At 39.6% G+C, this 12,429-nt stretch overlaps 1 protein-coding gene across 1 annotated transcript in view; it reads right to left on the bottom strand.

Annotated features, from left to right (window-relative positions):
* Positions 1–12,429, bottom strand: part of LOC117345005 (complement C3-like) — a 55,481-nt gene that overhangs the window by 25,674 nt on the left and 17,378 nt on the right. Inside the window, 6 exon segments of the mRNA XM_033907925.1 lie at positions 1,867–2,052; positions 5,684–5,920; positions 6,526–6,625; positions 7,287–7,377; positions 8,332–8,374; positions 8,875–9,006. Coding sequence (XP_033763816.1) covers positions 1,867–2,052; positions 5,684–5,920; positions 6,526–6,625; positions 7,287–7,377; positions 8,332–8,374; positions 8,875–9,006 — 789 coding nt within the window.

Raw genomic sequence — 12,429 nt, 5'->3', positions numbered from 1 at the left:
GCTGCGGTACGTTCGTGTTATGTCTCCTTGTGATAGGCCGGGACTTTTGCCGATTTATAGTGCTACCTCACTGAATCATACTGTCGAAGACACCCCGCAGGACACCCCATCCGGTCACATTATACTGACAACGGGCGAACCAATCGTCTCAATATGCTGAACGCTAAGCAGGAGTAGCAACTACCATTTTTAAAGACTTTGGTATGTCTCGGCAAGGGGACAGAACCCAAAGCCTTCCTCACAGGGGCGAACGCTCAACTAAAGGCCAAAAGTGAGGCATTGTCGAGGGAGACTTTAGGAAGAAGAAAGTTGTTAAGAAAGAAGAGAAAAGATAAGATCCAAAATTTAGTCGCCTCCTTCGTTCATGCAATGGGGGAAGCAGGTACAATTCTTACGCCCTACCTTCAGTGCAGGCTACGTATGTGTTTTCATAGACTAAACAGACAACATTTAAGGATTGATTGTCAATTTTGTTGCTTGCATGGACTGATGAAGGGAAGTGAACCTCGTGCAAATGAAGTGAACTGCGAAGCAGTTCATGTACCATTTGCACGAGGTTCACTTCCCTTCATCAGTCCATGCAAGCAACAAAAATGACAATCAATCCTTATATTTACGTTAACCAAATTTAAAACTTCGCCACCAGATTGCAAAATTCGGTCGCAACAGTGTGACGTAAGTGCGTCACTTTGTAACATTGTTATACTTATCGTACATGTGTGCACAATAGTGGAACAGCAGACAGTCAACTATTCTCGTCGCCAAGACAACACAAAATATAGTGCCATACACGTTTTGATTATTACGATGTTGACACACATAGATACGATATTTTCAAGATAAAATATTCATTTATAACAAATATGTATGATATTGTATAATAACAACTTATAATACCCATATAAATACGAATTTAAAGTGCAGTGTTGACAGTATAGTATGTGTGTGATTTGGTCACTCGAGACACAGGGACTCGGTTAAAAAATGATGTGATGCAGTCTAATAGCCGGGATATTCAGAGCTCGAGAAAAAGTGTAACAATGTGAATTTTAGTCACAGGTTATCTGATGATGTACATGGTGTTCTTGAAATATTGGATTTCATTGTCGCACTGGCGTTTTGGGATGTAAATTCTGATAAATGTAAGTAAAGAAACATTGATTTGAAAATTGGCGGTATTCGACGGCCGGAAACTTGCGTCCTCCATATGTTTAGATTGAGTCAAATTACGACAATAATGTGTCCCTGTTCTCGATATAGCATACTTCTGCTACCAGTCTGTTTTGTGTTGTTAAATAGTGTTTAAATTGAGGTTTATTTTCTGTGACCACTGAAATGGTATTAAGCATGGCATTCGAGATACAGCTAACGTTAGACATACTGCACTACGTAGGTCATGAGCTCGGTGCTATCGAGAGTGTCAGTGTTTTGTCAGATCCTGTTTTCTAAACTGTCTGCATTATACTGGCATTTTTATAAGCACATAAAGCGGCTATTCCACTTGTGTGCATATACGTTTATAACAATGTTACACAATTCACAAAGTGAAAGTGCATTCAAGTCTGAGGCGGTACAGAACTCGATCGCCATTGTAAACTCAGTGAATGTATTCACACGCCGGCAAGAAAGTGATTCGTCTCTCAGAACAGAAGCACGCGACCCAAAATCTTCAACGGGAAATGAAGTGATCTGAGTTTACTATGTTCATTGAGGCGGAGCGAAGTGAAAATGTAAATATATGTGTCTTATAGACTTAAACGACTACGTATACGTGAACATATTAAATGCAGCTGATACATTTACAACATAATTTCGGATATACGGTCCAGTGGACGTGAACATATTAGATGTAACTGATACAGGTACCTTGATGACCATACGTGTCTCGGTATGACCCATGATGACGAGATACTGGAATGTGCCATCCTCGTCCGTCCTCTCCGTCCGATTTAGTGAGTGAAGCACGCCTGCGTCATTATAGCGAGTTATCTGTACAGCAATGTCCACGTTCGGGGCCTCATCCTGTTTACCGTTAGCCCAGAACGTTTCCACCTGATTAATGAACGATAAATTAGCAATTCATCATAAGGAAGACATTTCATACAAGAAGGAAGTAAGATGTTTGTCTTTTGACTTGGCAATTTTTTTTATTTTTTTTTATTTTTTTTTTGTCAAACGAATGTGTGTGGTTTGATGACAGATTTCAAATATCGAAATAGAAATATATATAAAAAAATCTCACTGGATAGGAGTTTGAGAAACATTCATGACATGTCAAAATATAATTCGAAATATAATCAATGTTATCACTGGTTGACATCAAATTAAGTCGTAATGACTTCTGTGATGTTTTTGGGGGGGTTTTGCTATGATCTTGTGACGGTACACGACTTCCTTCCGGATTAGAAATATTAAACTACAGACAATGTAAAGTATAGAATTGATGAAAATGTGAATTCTAACAAGGGCCCAATGGGCCCAAATCGCTCACCTGCAATGCAGTGATCTTTTCATATATGGATCCTGCAGTTATTTGAAAGCATGCTACATGACCAATATAATGTCTCTCAGCACTTAAGCTATTCACTAAAAGTCATTTAAAGACTTAAGCATACTTGATCGACGTGACCTTGAATGTGAGTCAGGGTCATTCATTTGAACAAAGTTGGTAGCCCTTCACCCCAGCATGCTACAGACCAAATATCAACTCCCTTGGACGCTTGGTTATTGAGAGGAAGTCGCTTAAAGATTTTAGCCTTTTTGACTGCTGTGACCTTGAATGAAGGGCAAGGTCATTCATTTCAACAAACTTGAGAGCCCTTTACCCCAGCATGCTACAGGCCAAAAATTCGGTCTCTGGGACTCTTGGTTATTGAGAAGAAGTCGTTTAAAGATTTTAGCCTTTTTGACTCCTGTGACCTTGAATGAAGGTCAAGGTCATTCATTTGAACAAACTTGGTAGCCCTTAGCCCCAGCATGCTACAGACCCAATATCAACTCCCTGGGACTCTTGGTTATTGAGAAGAAGTCGTTTAAATATTTTAGCCTTTTTGACTCCTGTGACCTTGAATGAAGGTCAAGGTCATTCATTTGAACAAACTTGGTAACCCTTTACCCCAGCATGCTACAGACCCAATATCAACTCCCTGGGACTCTTGGTTATTGAGAAGAAGTCGTTTAAATATTTTAGCCTTTTTGACTCCTGTGACCTTGAATGAAGGTCAAGGTCATTCATTTGAACAAACTTGGTAGCCCTTCACCCCAGCATGCTACAGACCCAATATCAACTCCCTGGGACTCTTGGTTATTGAGAAGAAGTCGTTTAAAGATTTTAGCCTTTTTGACTCCTGTGACCTTGAATGAAGGTCAAGGTCATTCATTTGAACAAACTTGAGAGCCCTTTACCCCAGCATGCTACAGGCCAAATATTAGGTCTCTGGGACTCTTGGTTATTGAGAAGAAGTCGTTTAAAGATTTTAGCCTTTTTGACTCCTGTGACCTTGAATGAAGGTCAAGGTCATTCATTTGAACAAACTTGGTAGCCCTTAGCCCCAGCATGCTACAGACCCAATATCAACTCTCTGGGACTCTTGGTTATTGAGAAGAAGTCGTTTAAATATTTTAGCCTTTTTGACTCCTGTGACCTTGAATGAAGGTCAAGGTCATTCATTTGAACAAACTTGGTAACCCTTTACCCCAGCATGCTACAGACCCAATATCAACTCCCTGGGACTCTTGGTTATTGAGAAGAAGTCGTTTAAATATTTTAGCCTTTTTGACTCCTGTGACCTTGAATGAAGGTCAAGGTCATTCATTTGAACAAACTTGGTAGCCCTTCACCCCAGCATGCTACAGACCCAATATCAACTCCCTGGGACTCTTGGTTATTGAGAAGAAGTCGTTTAAAGATTTTAGCCTTTTTGACTCCTGTGACCTTGAATGAAGGTCAAGGTCATTCATTTGAACAAACTTGGTAGCCCTTTACCCCAGCATGCTACAGACCCAATATCAACTCCCTGAGACTCTTGGTTATTGAGAAGAAGTCGTTTAAAGATTTTAGCCTTTTTGACTCCTGTGACCTTGAATGAAGGTCAAGGTCATTCATTTGAACAAACTTGGTAGCCCTTTACCCCAGCATGCTACAGGCCAAATATTAGGTCTCTGGGACTCTTGGTTATTGAGAAGAAGTCGTTTAAAGATTTTAGCCTTTTTGACTCCTGTGACCTTGAATGAAGGTCAAGGTCATTCATTTGAACAAACTTGAGAGCCCTTTACCCCAGCATGCTACAGGCCAAATATTAGGTCTCTGGGACTCTTGGTTATTGAGAAGAAGTCGTTTAAAGATTTTAGCCTTTTTGACTCCTGTGACCTTGAATGAAGGTCAAGGTCATTCATTTGAACAAACTTGGTAGCCCTTAGCCCCAGCATGCTACAGACCCAATATCAACTCTCTGGGACTCTTGGTTATTGAGAAGAAGTCGTTTAAATATTTTAGCCTTTTTGACTCCTGTGACCTTGAATGAAGGTCAAGGTCATTCATTTGAACAAACTTGGTAACCCTTTACCCCAGCATGCTACAGACCCAATATCAACTCCCTGGGACTCTTGGTTATTGAGAAGAAGTCGTTTAAATATTTTAGCCTTTTTGACTCCTGTGACCTTGAATGAAGGTCAAGGTCATTCATTTGAACAAACTTGGTAGCCCTTCACCCCAGCATGCTACAGACCCAATATCAACTCCCTGGGACTCTTGGTTATTGAGAAGAAGTCGTTTAAAGATTTTAGCCTTTTTGACTCCTGTGACCTTGAATGAAGGTCAAGGTCATTCATTTGAACAAACTTGGTAGCCCTTTACCCCAGCATGCTACAGACCCAATATCAACTCCCTGAGACTCTTGGTTATTGAGAAGAAGTCGTTTAAAGATTTTAGCCTTTTTGACTCCTGTGACCTTGAATGAAGGTCAAGGTCATTCATTTGAACAAACTTGGTAGCCCTTTACCCCAGCATGCTACAGGCCAAATATTAGGTCTCTGGGACTCTTGGTTATTGAGAAGAAGTCGTTTAAAGATTTTAGCCTTTTTGACTCCTGTGACCTTGAATGAAGGTCAAGGTCATTCATTTGAATAAACTTGGTAGCCCTTCACCCCAGCATGTTACAGACCCAATATCAACTCCCTGGGACTCTTGGTTATTTAGAAGAAGTTGTTTAAAAAGTTTTAAGCATATTTGACCCCTGTGACCTTGAATGATAGTCAAGGTCATTCATTTGAACAAACTTGGTAGCCCCTCACCCCAGCATGCTACAGACCCAATATCAACTCCCTGGGACTCTTGGTTATTGAGAAGAAGTCGTTTAAAGATTTTAGCCTTTTTGACCCCTGTGACCTTGAATGAAGGTCAACATTATTCATTTGAACAAACTTGGTAGCCCTTCACCCCAGCATGCTACAGGCCCAATATTAGGTCTCTGGGCCTTTTGGTTATTGAGAAGAAGTTGCTTGAATGGAAAAGTTGACGCCGGACGGACGGCCGGACGGACGGACGACGGACGCCGCGCCACGGCATAAGCTCACTTGCCCTTCGGGCAGGTGAGCTAAAAATCAAGCGAGAAATTCGTATCAAGAAATCAACAGTAAGATTCATATCATACGTTCCATTAATACTATAGTATACTATACGTACATGTAATCTGTACAGAAGGCCTGGTTTGAAGTACTTCTGTGATTTTTCTACAGAAACTATATACCGGAAGTAGGAGAAAACTATGTTCCTGTGGTAAGCAGTCTCCTTCCGGCCTGAGGATAAATCGGTTACCCCAGCCTCTATTAACATCCGGGCACCGTCGGGGAACCAATAGCTTTCAAGGCTCTCTTTAAGTTCTTCCATACTTACAGCAAAGTCTGTCCGTCCATCTACAAGCTATATACAAAGACATGTCTGGCTGAGACACCAAATATTTACTGATCACGTGGTAGGGGTTTACTGGTATACCAGCATGTAATCACAAATGTTCAGATAATAAAATATGAATAAAATTTTTATTGGATATAATAATCATATTCGTCATTTTAATATCGTTCCTATTTCTAGCGTAATCTTCCTTATTAAGGATTCTTCACTCGGAAAATTTGTGTATTCAACAATTACTTTCATTTTAACAATTTAAAAAAAATTAAGCGAAGATGCTTGTTCAGCAAGTATATCACTGCATGTACTATGGAAATCGAATTACAAAGCAGACAAAAATAGGAACACGAAAAAGTTCCACAACAAGAACGAGACATGCATTGGATGAAATACAACCAGAACGAGACGTTCGTTGGATAAGATATAACCAGAACGAGACGTTCATTGGATAAAATACAACCAGAACGGGACATTCATTGGATTAAATACAACCAGAACGAGACGGCCATTGGATGAATTAACCAAAAAGAGGCTTGATGTGCGTTACGGTATATAAGACCGGGATGGTTTATAGTAACATAATCGTAGAGAATTCCAAGAAAGAGAGAAATACTGACAAGTTTGTTAAACGTCCTCGAACAGGTTTCGTGTTGTCCAGCCGCCACAAGTCCGAAAGTCAAGGTCACGCCCCCAAGCACTGGCTTCCCGTATACGTATCTGTAAATAATATTGAATAATTAGAAGAAATAGAAGGTGAGGTTGGTAGAACAGTGGTAATTCACATGCATTTCACGCGATAGAAAGTGGAAATGTATGGCGGTCACCTGGCCGACCACGTGGGTTTCTCTGGTTTCTTCTCTCAGTAAAACACCCGATAGAAAGACCAACAAGAGTGATATGTATAAGTTTATACAAATTGTCTCGGAATTTAATAGATACGCTGGGTTTATTTAAATAACAATACCTAATGGTCTTATTTTTTATCATCCCTTTCTGGTTTTAAGCAATGACATATTTCGTGCTTGAATATGTTGCTTTAAGGTAATTGACACTTACGAAGAGCGGGCTGAAGTTAGCAGCGGATTCGTTATTCGTTATTTGGAATTCGAATAACGAGGGTTTCGAATCCCCAATAACGAATAATGAATCCGCTGCTAACTTCAGCCCGCTCTTCCGAATAGGTTTATGAATGTTCTTTTTTGAAGCATGCCAACTTATATATAAAATGTTGTACCACAAATTTCATTATTCGAGAAATCAACGGGGTATTTGAATAACATATTATATTAACGATTCAAATTGTTTATTGGTGTCGATCATTTATGAATTTATGAATGGAGGTTAGAGTTATCTGCTCCTGGTATGACGTCACACTTACTTGGAAGATACAGTGACGTTGATCCAATCAGTAGATGGCAGAATGATCTCTAAATCCTGTACATCCACGTCAACGTCAAAGCGTGGCAATACTAAAGAAAACAATACAAACGATAATGTTGTAACTAATTTAAGGTATTCCTGACCTTCTGTTGACCTTTTACTTTGTAATTACTGATTTGATAACAGTTATGTTTATGTCGTATTTAAAGCGTTGTTTGCGTTATGATATCCCCTTGGTAACCAGAATATACACTGGGACGGCATAGCAACGGATCTTACATCTGGTACAAGTTCCGGTTCCGGTTCTTGTTGTCTTGGATGAGTTCCATTTTTGCACTACATGCTGTTGTATACTAGTATATGGATCAATCCAAAATTGTACAAGAAAGAACGAAAAAATAAACGGAGAAAAGTTTAAAAGAAAAATTGGATGAGAAAGGTGCTCACGTTTTTTCTAGTAACCGCCTTCATTTTTCTGGATCAATGTATCAAAACGTATCGCTAATTACATGTAGCTATCTAAAATTAACCAATTCTAATTTTGATAGACGTTGCTGGCACTTTGATCATCATGACAACTTGAGATACCTGCATTACAGTGCGACCAATTCACATTTCTTTAAAATTGCACTGTGCACAAAAAATAAAGGTAAAGTAGTGATATATATTTACACAGGACACAAAACTAAAACATCTCTGATATAACCATGTTTTCTTAGATTTGATTAACTGATCACGTACATATTTTAGCGGATATCTTATTTTAGCGGTTTCGCGTTGGATGCTTTCCGCTAAATTATGATTCCGCAATTTGTAATGTCTGTAACTTGTATGTCCAGTCTTCTTGATACTCCTCTAAACTGTTTTGATTTAGTGCTGCGCTAAAATTTCAGCGCGCCAAAATAATTCAGTTGACAGTATGTTTGTATTAAGATAAAAAGGGAAATTATTCAGAATAAGCAAATGTCACCTTTTTATCGTATTTCAAAATGAACTATTGAAACTAACGACAATTAACCACGATTTTTACAATACATACTTACTGTATTCTCTTACTTCAAAATTTACACTGTGGCTTGTGTCTACCTACAAGTAAATACAAAATTCCATTTTTCAATAAAAGTCTAAATCTCGATAGAAAAAATATGAAATGATTTATCATAGTCATTTTTTTTCACTTTCTGGTATGGTTAAATAAGATACGTGTTATCATATACGTCACAGGAAGTTAAAATTGATGATTCACAGATATATGTGTATGACGTAATCACACTAAAAGTGATCCGGCTCTCCAGGTTTTAAAACCATAATCACCATATTGATATTGACGATTTGAGCAAGTGTCCCTACACTGAGAGAATTGAAACAAATGTTGATTACAAGTCATTTGCGTCATAACTAAAAAAAGATTATAATCCTCGGCACGCAACAGCACCCAGCATGACGTATCTAAAGACACTTCAGCTGATACCGAATTTTACCAGATACAATAAATGAAATAATAAAAGCCACATTGCTACAACTTCGTCGTCTTTCAAGTTAAGAATCGAAAGGGATCGTTTAAACCAATGTTGTTGTTTTCATACCCCGTCATGATAGCGAGCTGTGATTGTCCAGTTTTTGCCGTAGTACGGAATTGATGGCAGTTGGAACTTCTTCAAGATAAACCGACCTTGGTAGGAGTCAGTCCATCGCTGGAGAACGACACCTTGTGGATTCTAGGGGAGTAATAAAAAATATATGAAATGCATTATAAATTATACCGGATATAGAAACCTACTCCTTAACAGATGATTAAAAAACCGGTTTGTTTCCTTTTTTCTTTATTATTGGTTTCTTTTTTTTTTTTTTTTTTTTTTTTTCTTAAAATGTCGAAATGTATAATTTTTTTTTTTTTTTATTTATTTCTTAAAATGTCGAAATGTATAAATGACTGACAAGTTTAGTTAAAATAATGTCAAATTGAAATTAAAAAGGATACATTTTACAAAGACACAAAAAACAATGCATATTTAAATATTAATTTAGTAATTTACAAAGCAAATGATGAATAATGACTATTAAAAAATTATAAACTGCTGTCTCGTCTTTCTCGACCATATCAGCGATATTAGGCTCCGAAATGTAGACTCTAAGGTTTGAAATTCAAGAAATATGAAATTGTCATCAACAAACATTAAAGTGAGGTTACAAAAACAGATTTGGGCACAATGAGAACTTTTGGCACACGCTACAATTATTGAGCACGTTCTATCCAGTTTAACTGTTTTCAATTTTTATTTTATTCCGTATGCATCAGCATAAAGGATTTATTTTATATGTTTTGCTTCTGTGTCTCTCTGAAAACGTGTTAAACTTACTACACATGCTTTCATAAAATAAAATCCTTGAAATTAGAAGGAATCTAAAATTAAGTACTAGGCAAGCCGTGATTTCCTGCGCATTTTCCGCTCTGGGTGATAGCTAGCGGAAAGTATTAAGTAGCATCTTTGAGCATTTCATAAAAAAGGGAATTCAAGATTAAATTCAATAGCAGGTTTCTCGCAGGAAATACGCTGAATGCTGTCTATATTTGGAGATATTTATTGATGACCAAATTGAATTAAACTGAAATGCTACAAATAATGAGCTGTCAATCATCTTAATATGAATTGAAGAGATAAAAAAAGTTTCACGGAAGTGGATGTGTCGCCTGCATAGGAAGTGATTACATGAGTAATTGCACGGAAACAGATTTTCTATTTATAGTCACAGTAACCTTGGCCTTTGACCTTTAGACCAGTAAAAAACAATCTCACTCAAGCACTTGTGATATGGAAAAACTGCATGCAGTTAACTTTTGAGTTTGATCAGCCCAAAGGAACTTAAATCGCACGAAAACCTCTTTGTAGACGACGCCGACGCCGACGCCGCCGACACAGTGATATACATGTACATGTACCTACGTATATGTCGTCTGCTTTTTGCATGCAACACAAAATATTATACACGTATTTACATTGTTTCTAGCATATGTGTGCACTTTAGAGTATATAAAACACATAAGCTGTATATAAAACATACATGTAAAAGATAACGAAGATTGCCCGCATCGCCAGAAGCCCACACAAAGCATCCTCATATCTATAATATCGTATAGAGCGCGGATGTACCCAGGAATTTACAGTTAATCCAGGCATTGGACACGTCAGGCTTTTAATGACACAAGGAAAAGAGTATAGTGACGTGTCTACCTTAACGTCAACTGTAACTGGTGACGTGCCTACCTTTACGTCAACTGTAACTGGTGACGTGCCTACCTTTACGTCAACTGTAACTGGTGACGTGTCTACCTTTACGTCAACTGTAACTAGTGACGTGCCTACCTTAACGTCAACCGTAACTGGTGACGTGCCTCCCTTAACGTCAACTGTAACTGGTGACGTGCCTCCCTTAACGTCAACTGTAACTGGTGACGTGCCTCCCTTTACGTCAACTGTAACTGGTGACGTGCCTACCTTAACGTCAACTGTAACTGGTGACGTGCCTCCCTTAACGTCAACTGTAACTGGTGACGTGTCTACCTTAACGTCAACCGTAACTGGTGACCTGCCTTCCTTTACGTCAACTGTAACTGGTGACGTGCCTACCTTTACGTCAACCGTAACTGTTGACGTGCCTACCTTAATATCAACTGTAACTGGTGACGTGTCTACCTTTACGTCAACTGTAACTGGTGACGTGCCTACCTTTACGTCAACTGTAACTGGTGACGTGCCTACCTTTACGTCAACTAAAACTGGTGACGTGCCTACCTTTACGTCAACTGAAACTGGTGACGTGCCTACCTTAACGTCAACTGTAACTGGTGACGTGCCTACCTTTACGTCAACTGTAACTGGTGACGTGCCTACCTTAACGTCAACTGTAACTGGTGACGTGCCTACCTTAACGTCAACTGTAACTGGTGACGTGCCTACCTTTACGTCAACTAAACTGGTGACGTGCCTACCTTAACGTCAACTGTAACTGGTGACGTGCCTACCTTAATGTCAACTGTAACTGGTGACGTGCCTACCTTTACGTCAACCGTAACTGTTGACGTGCCTACCTTTACGTCAACTGTAACTGGTGACGTGCCAACCTTTACGTCAACTGTAACTGGTGACGTGCCTACCTTTACGTCAACTGTAACTGGTGACGTGCCTACCTTAATGTCAACTGTAACTGGTGACGTGCCTACCTTTACGTCAACTGTAACTGGTGACGTGCCTACCTTTACGTCAACTGTAACTGGTGACGTGCCTACCTTAATGTCAACTGTAACTGGTGACGTGCCTACCTTAACGTCAACTGTAACTGGTGACGTGCCTACCTTTACGTCAACTGTAACTGGTGATGTGCCTACCGTAATGTCAACTGTAACTGGTGACGTGCCAACCTTTACGTCAACTGTAACTGGTGACGTGCCAACCTTTACGTCAACTGTAACTGGTGACGTACCTACCTTTACGTCAACTGTAACTGGTGACGTGCCTACCTTAACGTCAACTGTAACTGGTGACGTGCCTACCTTAACGTCAATTGTAACTAGTGACGTGCCTACCTTAATGTCAACTGTAACTGGTGACGTGCCTACCTTAACGTCAACTGTAACTAGTGACGTGCCTACCTTAACGTCAAGTGTAACTGGTGACGTGCCTACCTTAACGTCAACTGTAACTGGTGACGTGCCTACCTTTACGTCAACTGTAACTGGTGACGTGCCTACCTTTACGTCAACTGTAACTAGTGACGTGCCTACCTTTACGTCAACTGTAACTGGTGACGTGCCTACCTTTACGTCAACTGTAACTGGTGACGTGCCTACCTTTACGTCAACTGTAACTGGTGACGTGCCTACCTTAATGTCAACTGTAACTGGTGACGTGCCTACCTTAACGTCAACTGTAACTGGTGACGTGCCTACCTTTACGTCAACTGTAACTGGTGATGTGCCTACCGTAATGTCAACTGTAACTGGTGACGTGCCAACCTTTACGTCAACTGTAACTGGTGACGTGCCAACCTTTACGTCAACTGTAACTGGTGACGTACCTACCTTTACGTCAACTGTAACTGGTGACGTGCCTACCTTAACGTCAACTGTAACTGGTGACGTG

Source organism: Pecten maximus, chromosome 16, assembly GCF_902652985.1.
Source record: "Pecten maximus chromosome 16, xPecMax1.1, whole genome shotgun sequence".
Taxonomy (NCBI): Eukaryota; Metazoa; Mollusca; class Bivalvia; order Pectinida; family Pectinidae; genus Pecten; species Pecten maximus.
The sequence above is the reverse complement of the archived record's forward strand: the minus strand, read 5'-3'. Positions and strand labels throughout refer to the sequence as shown.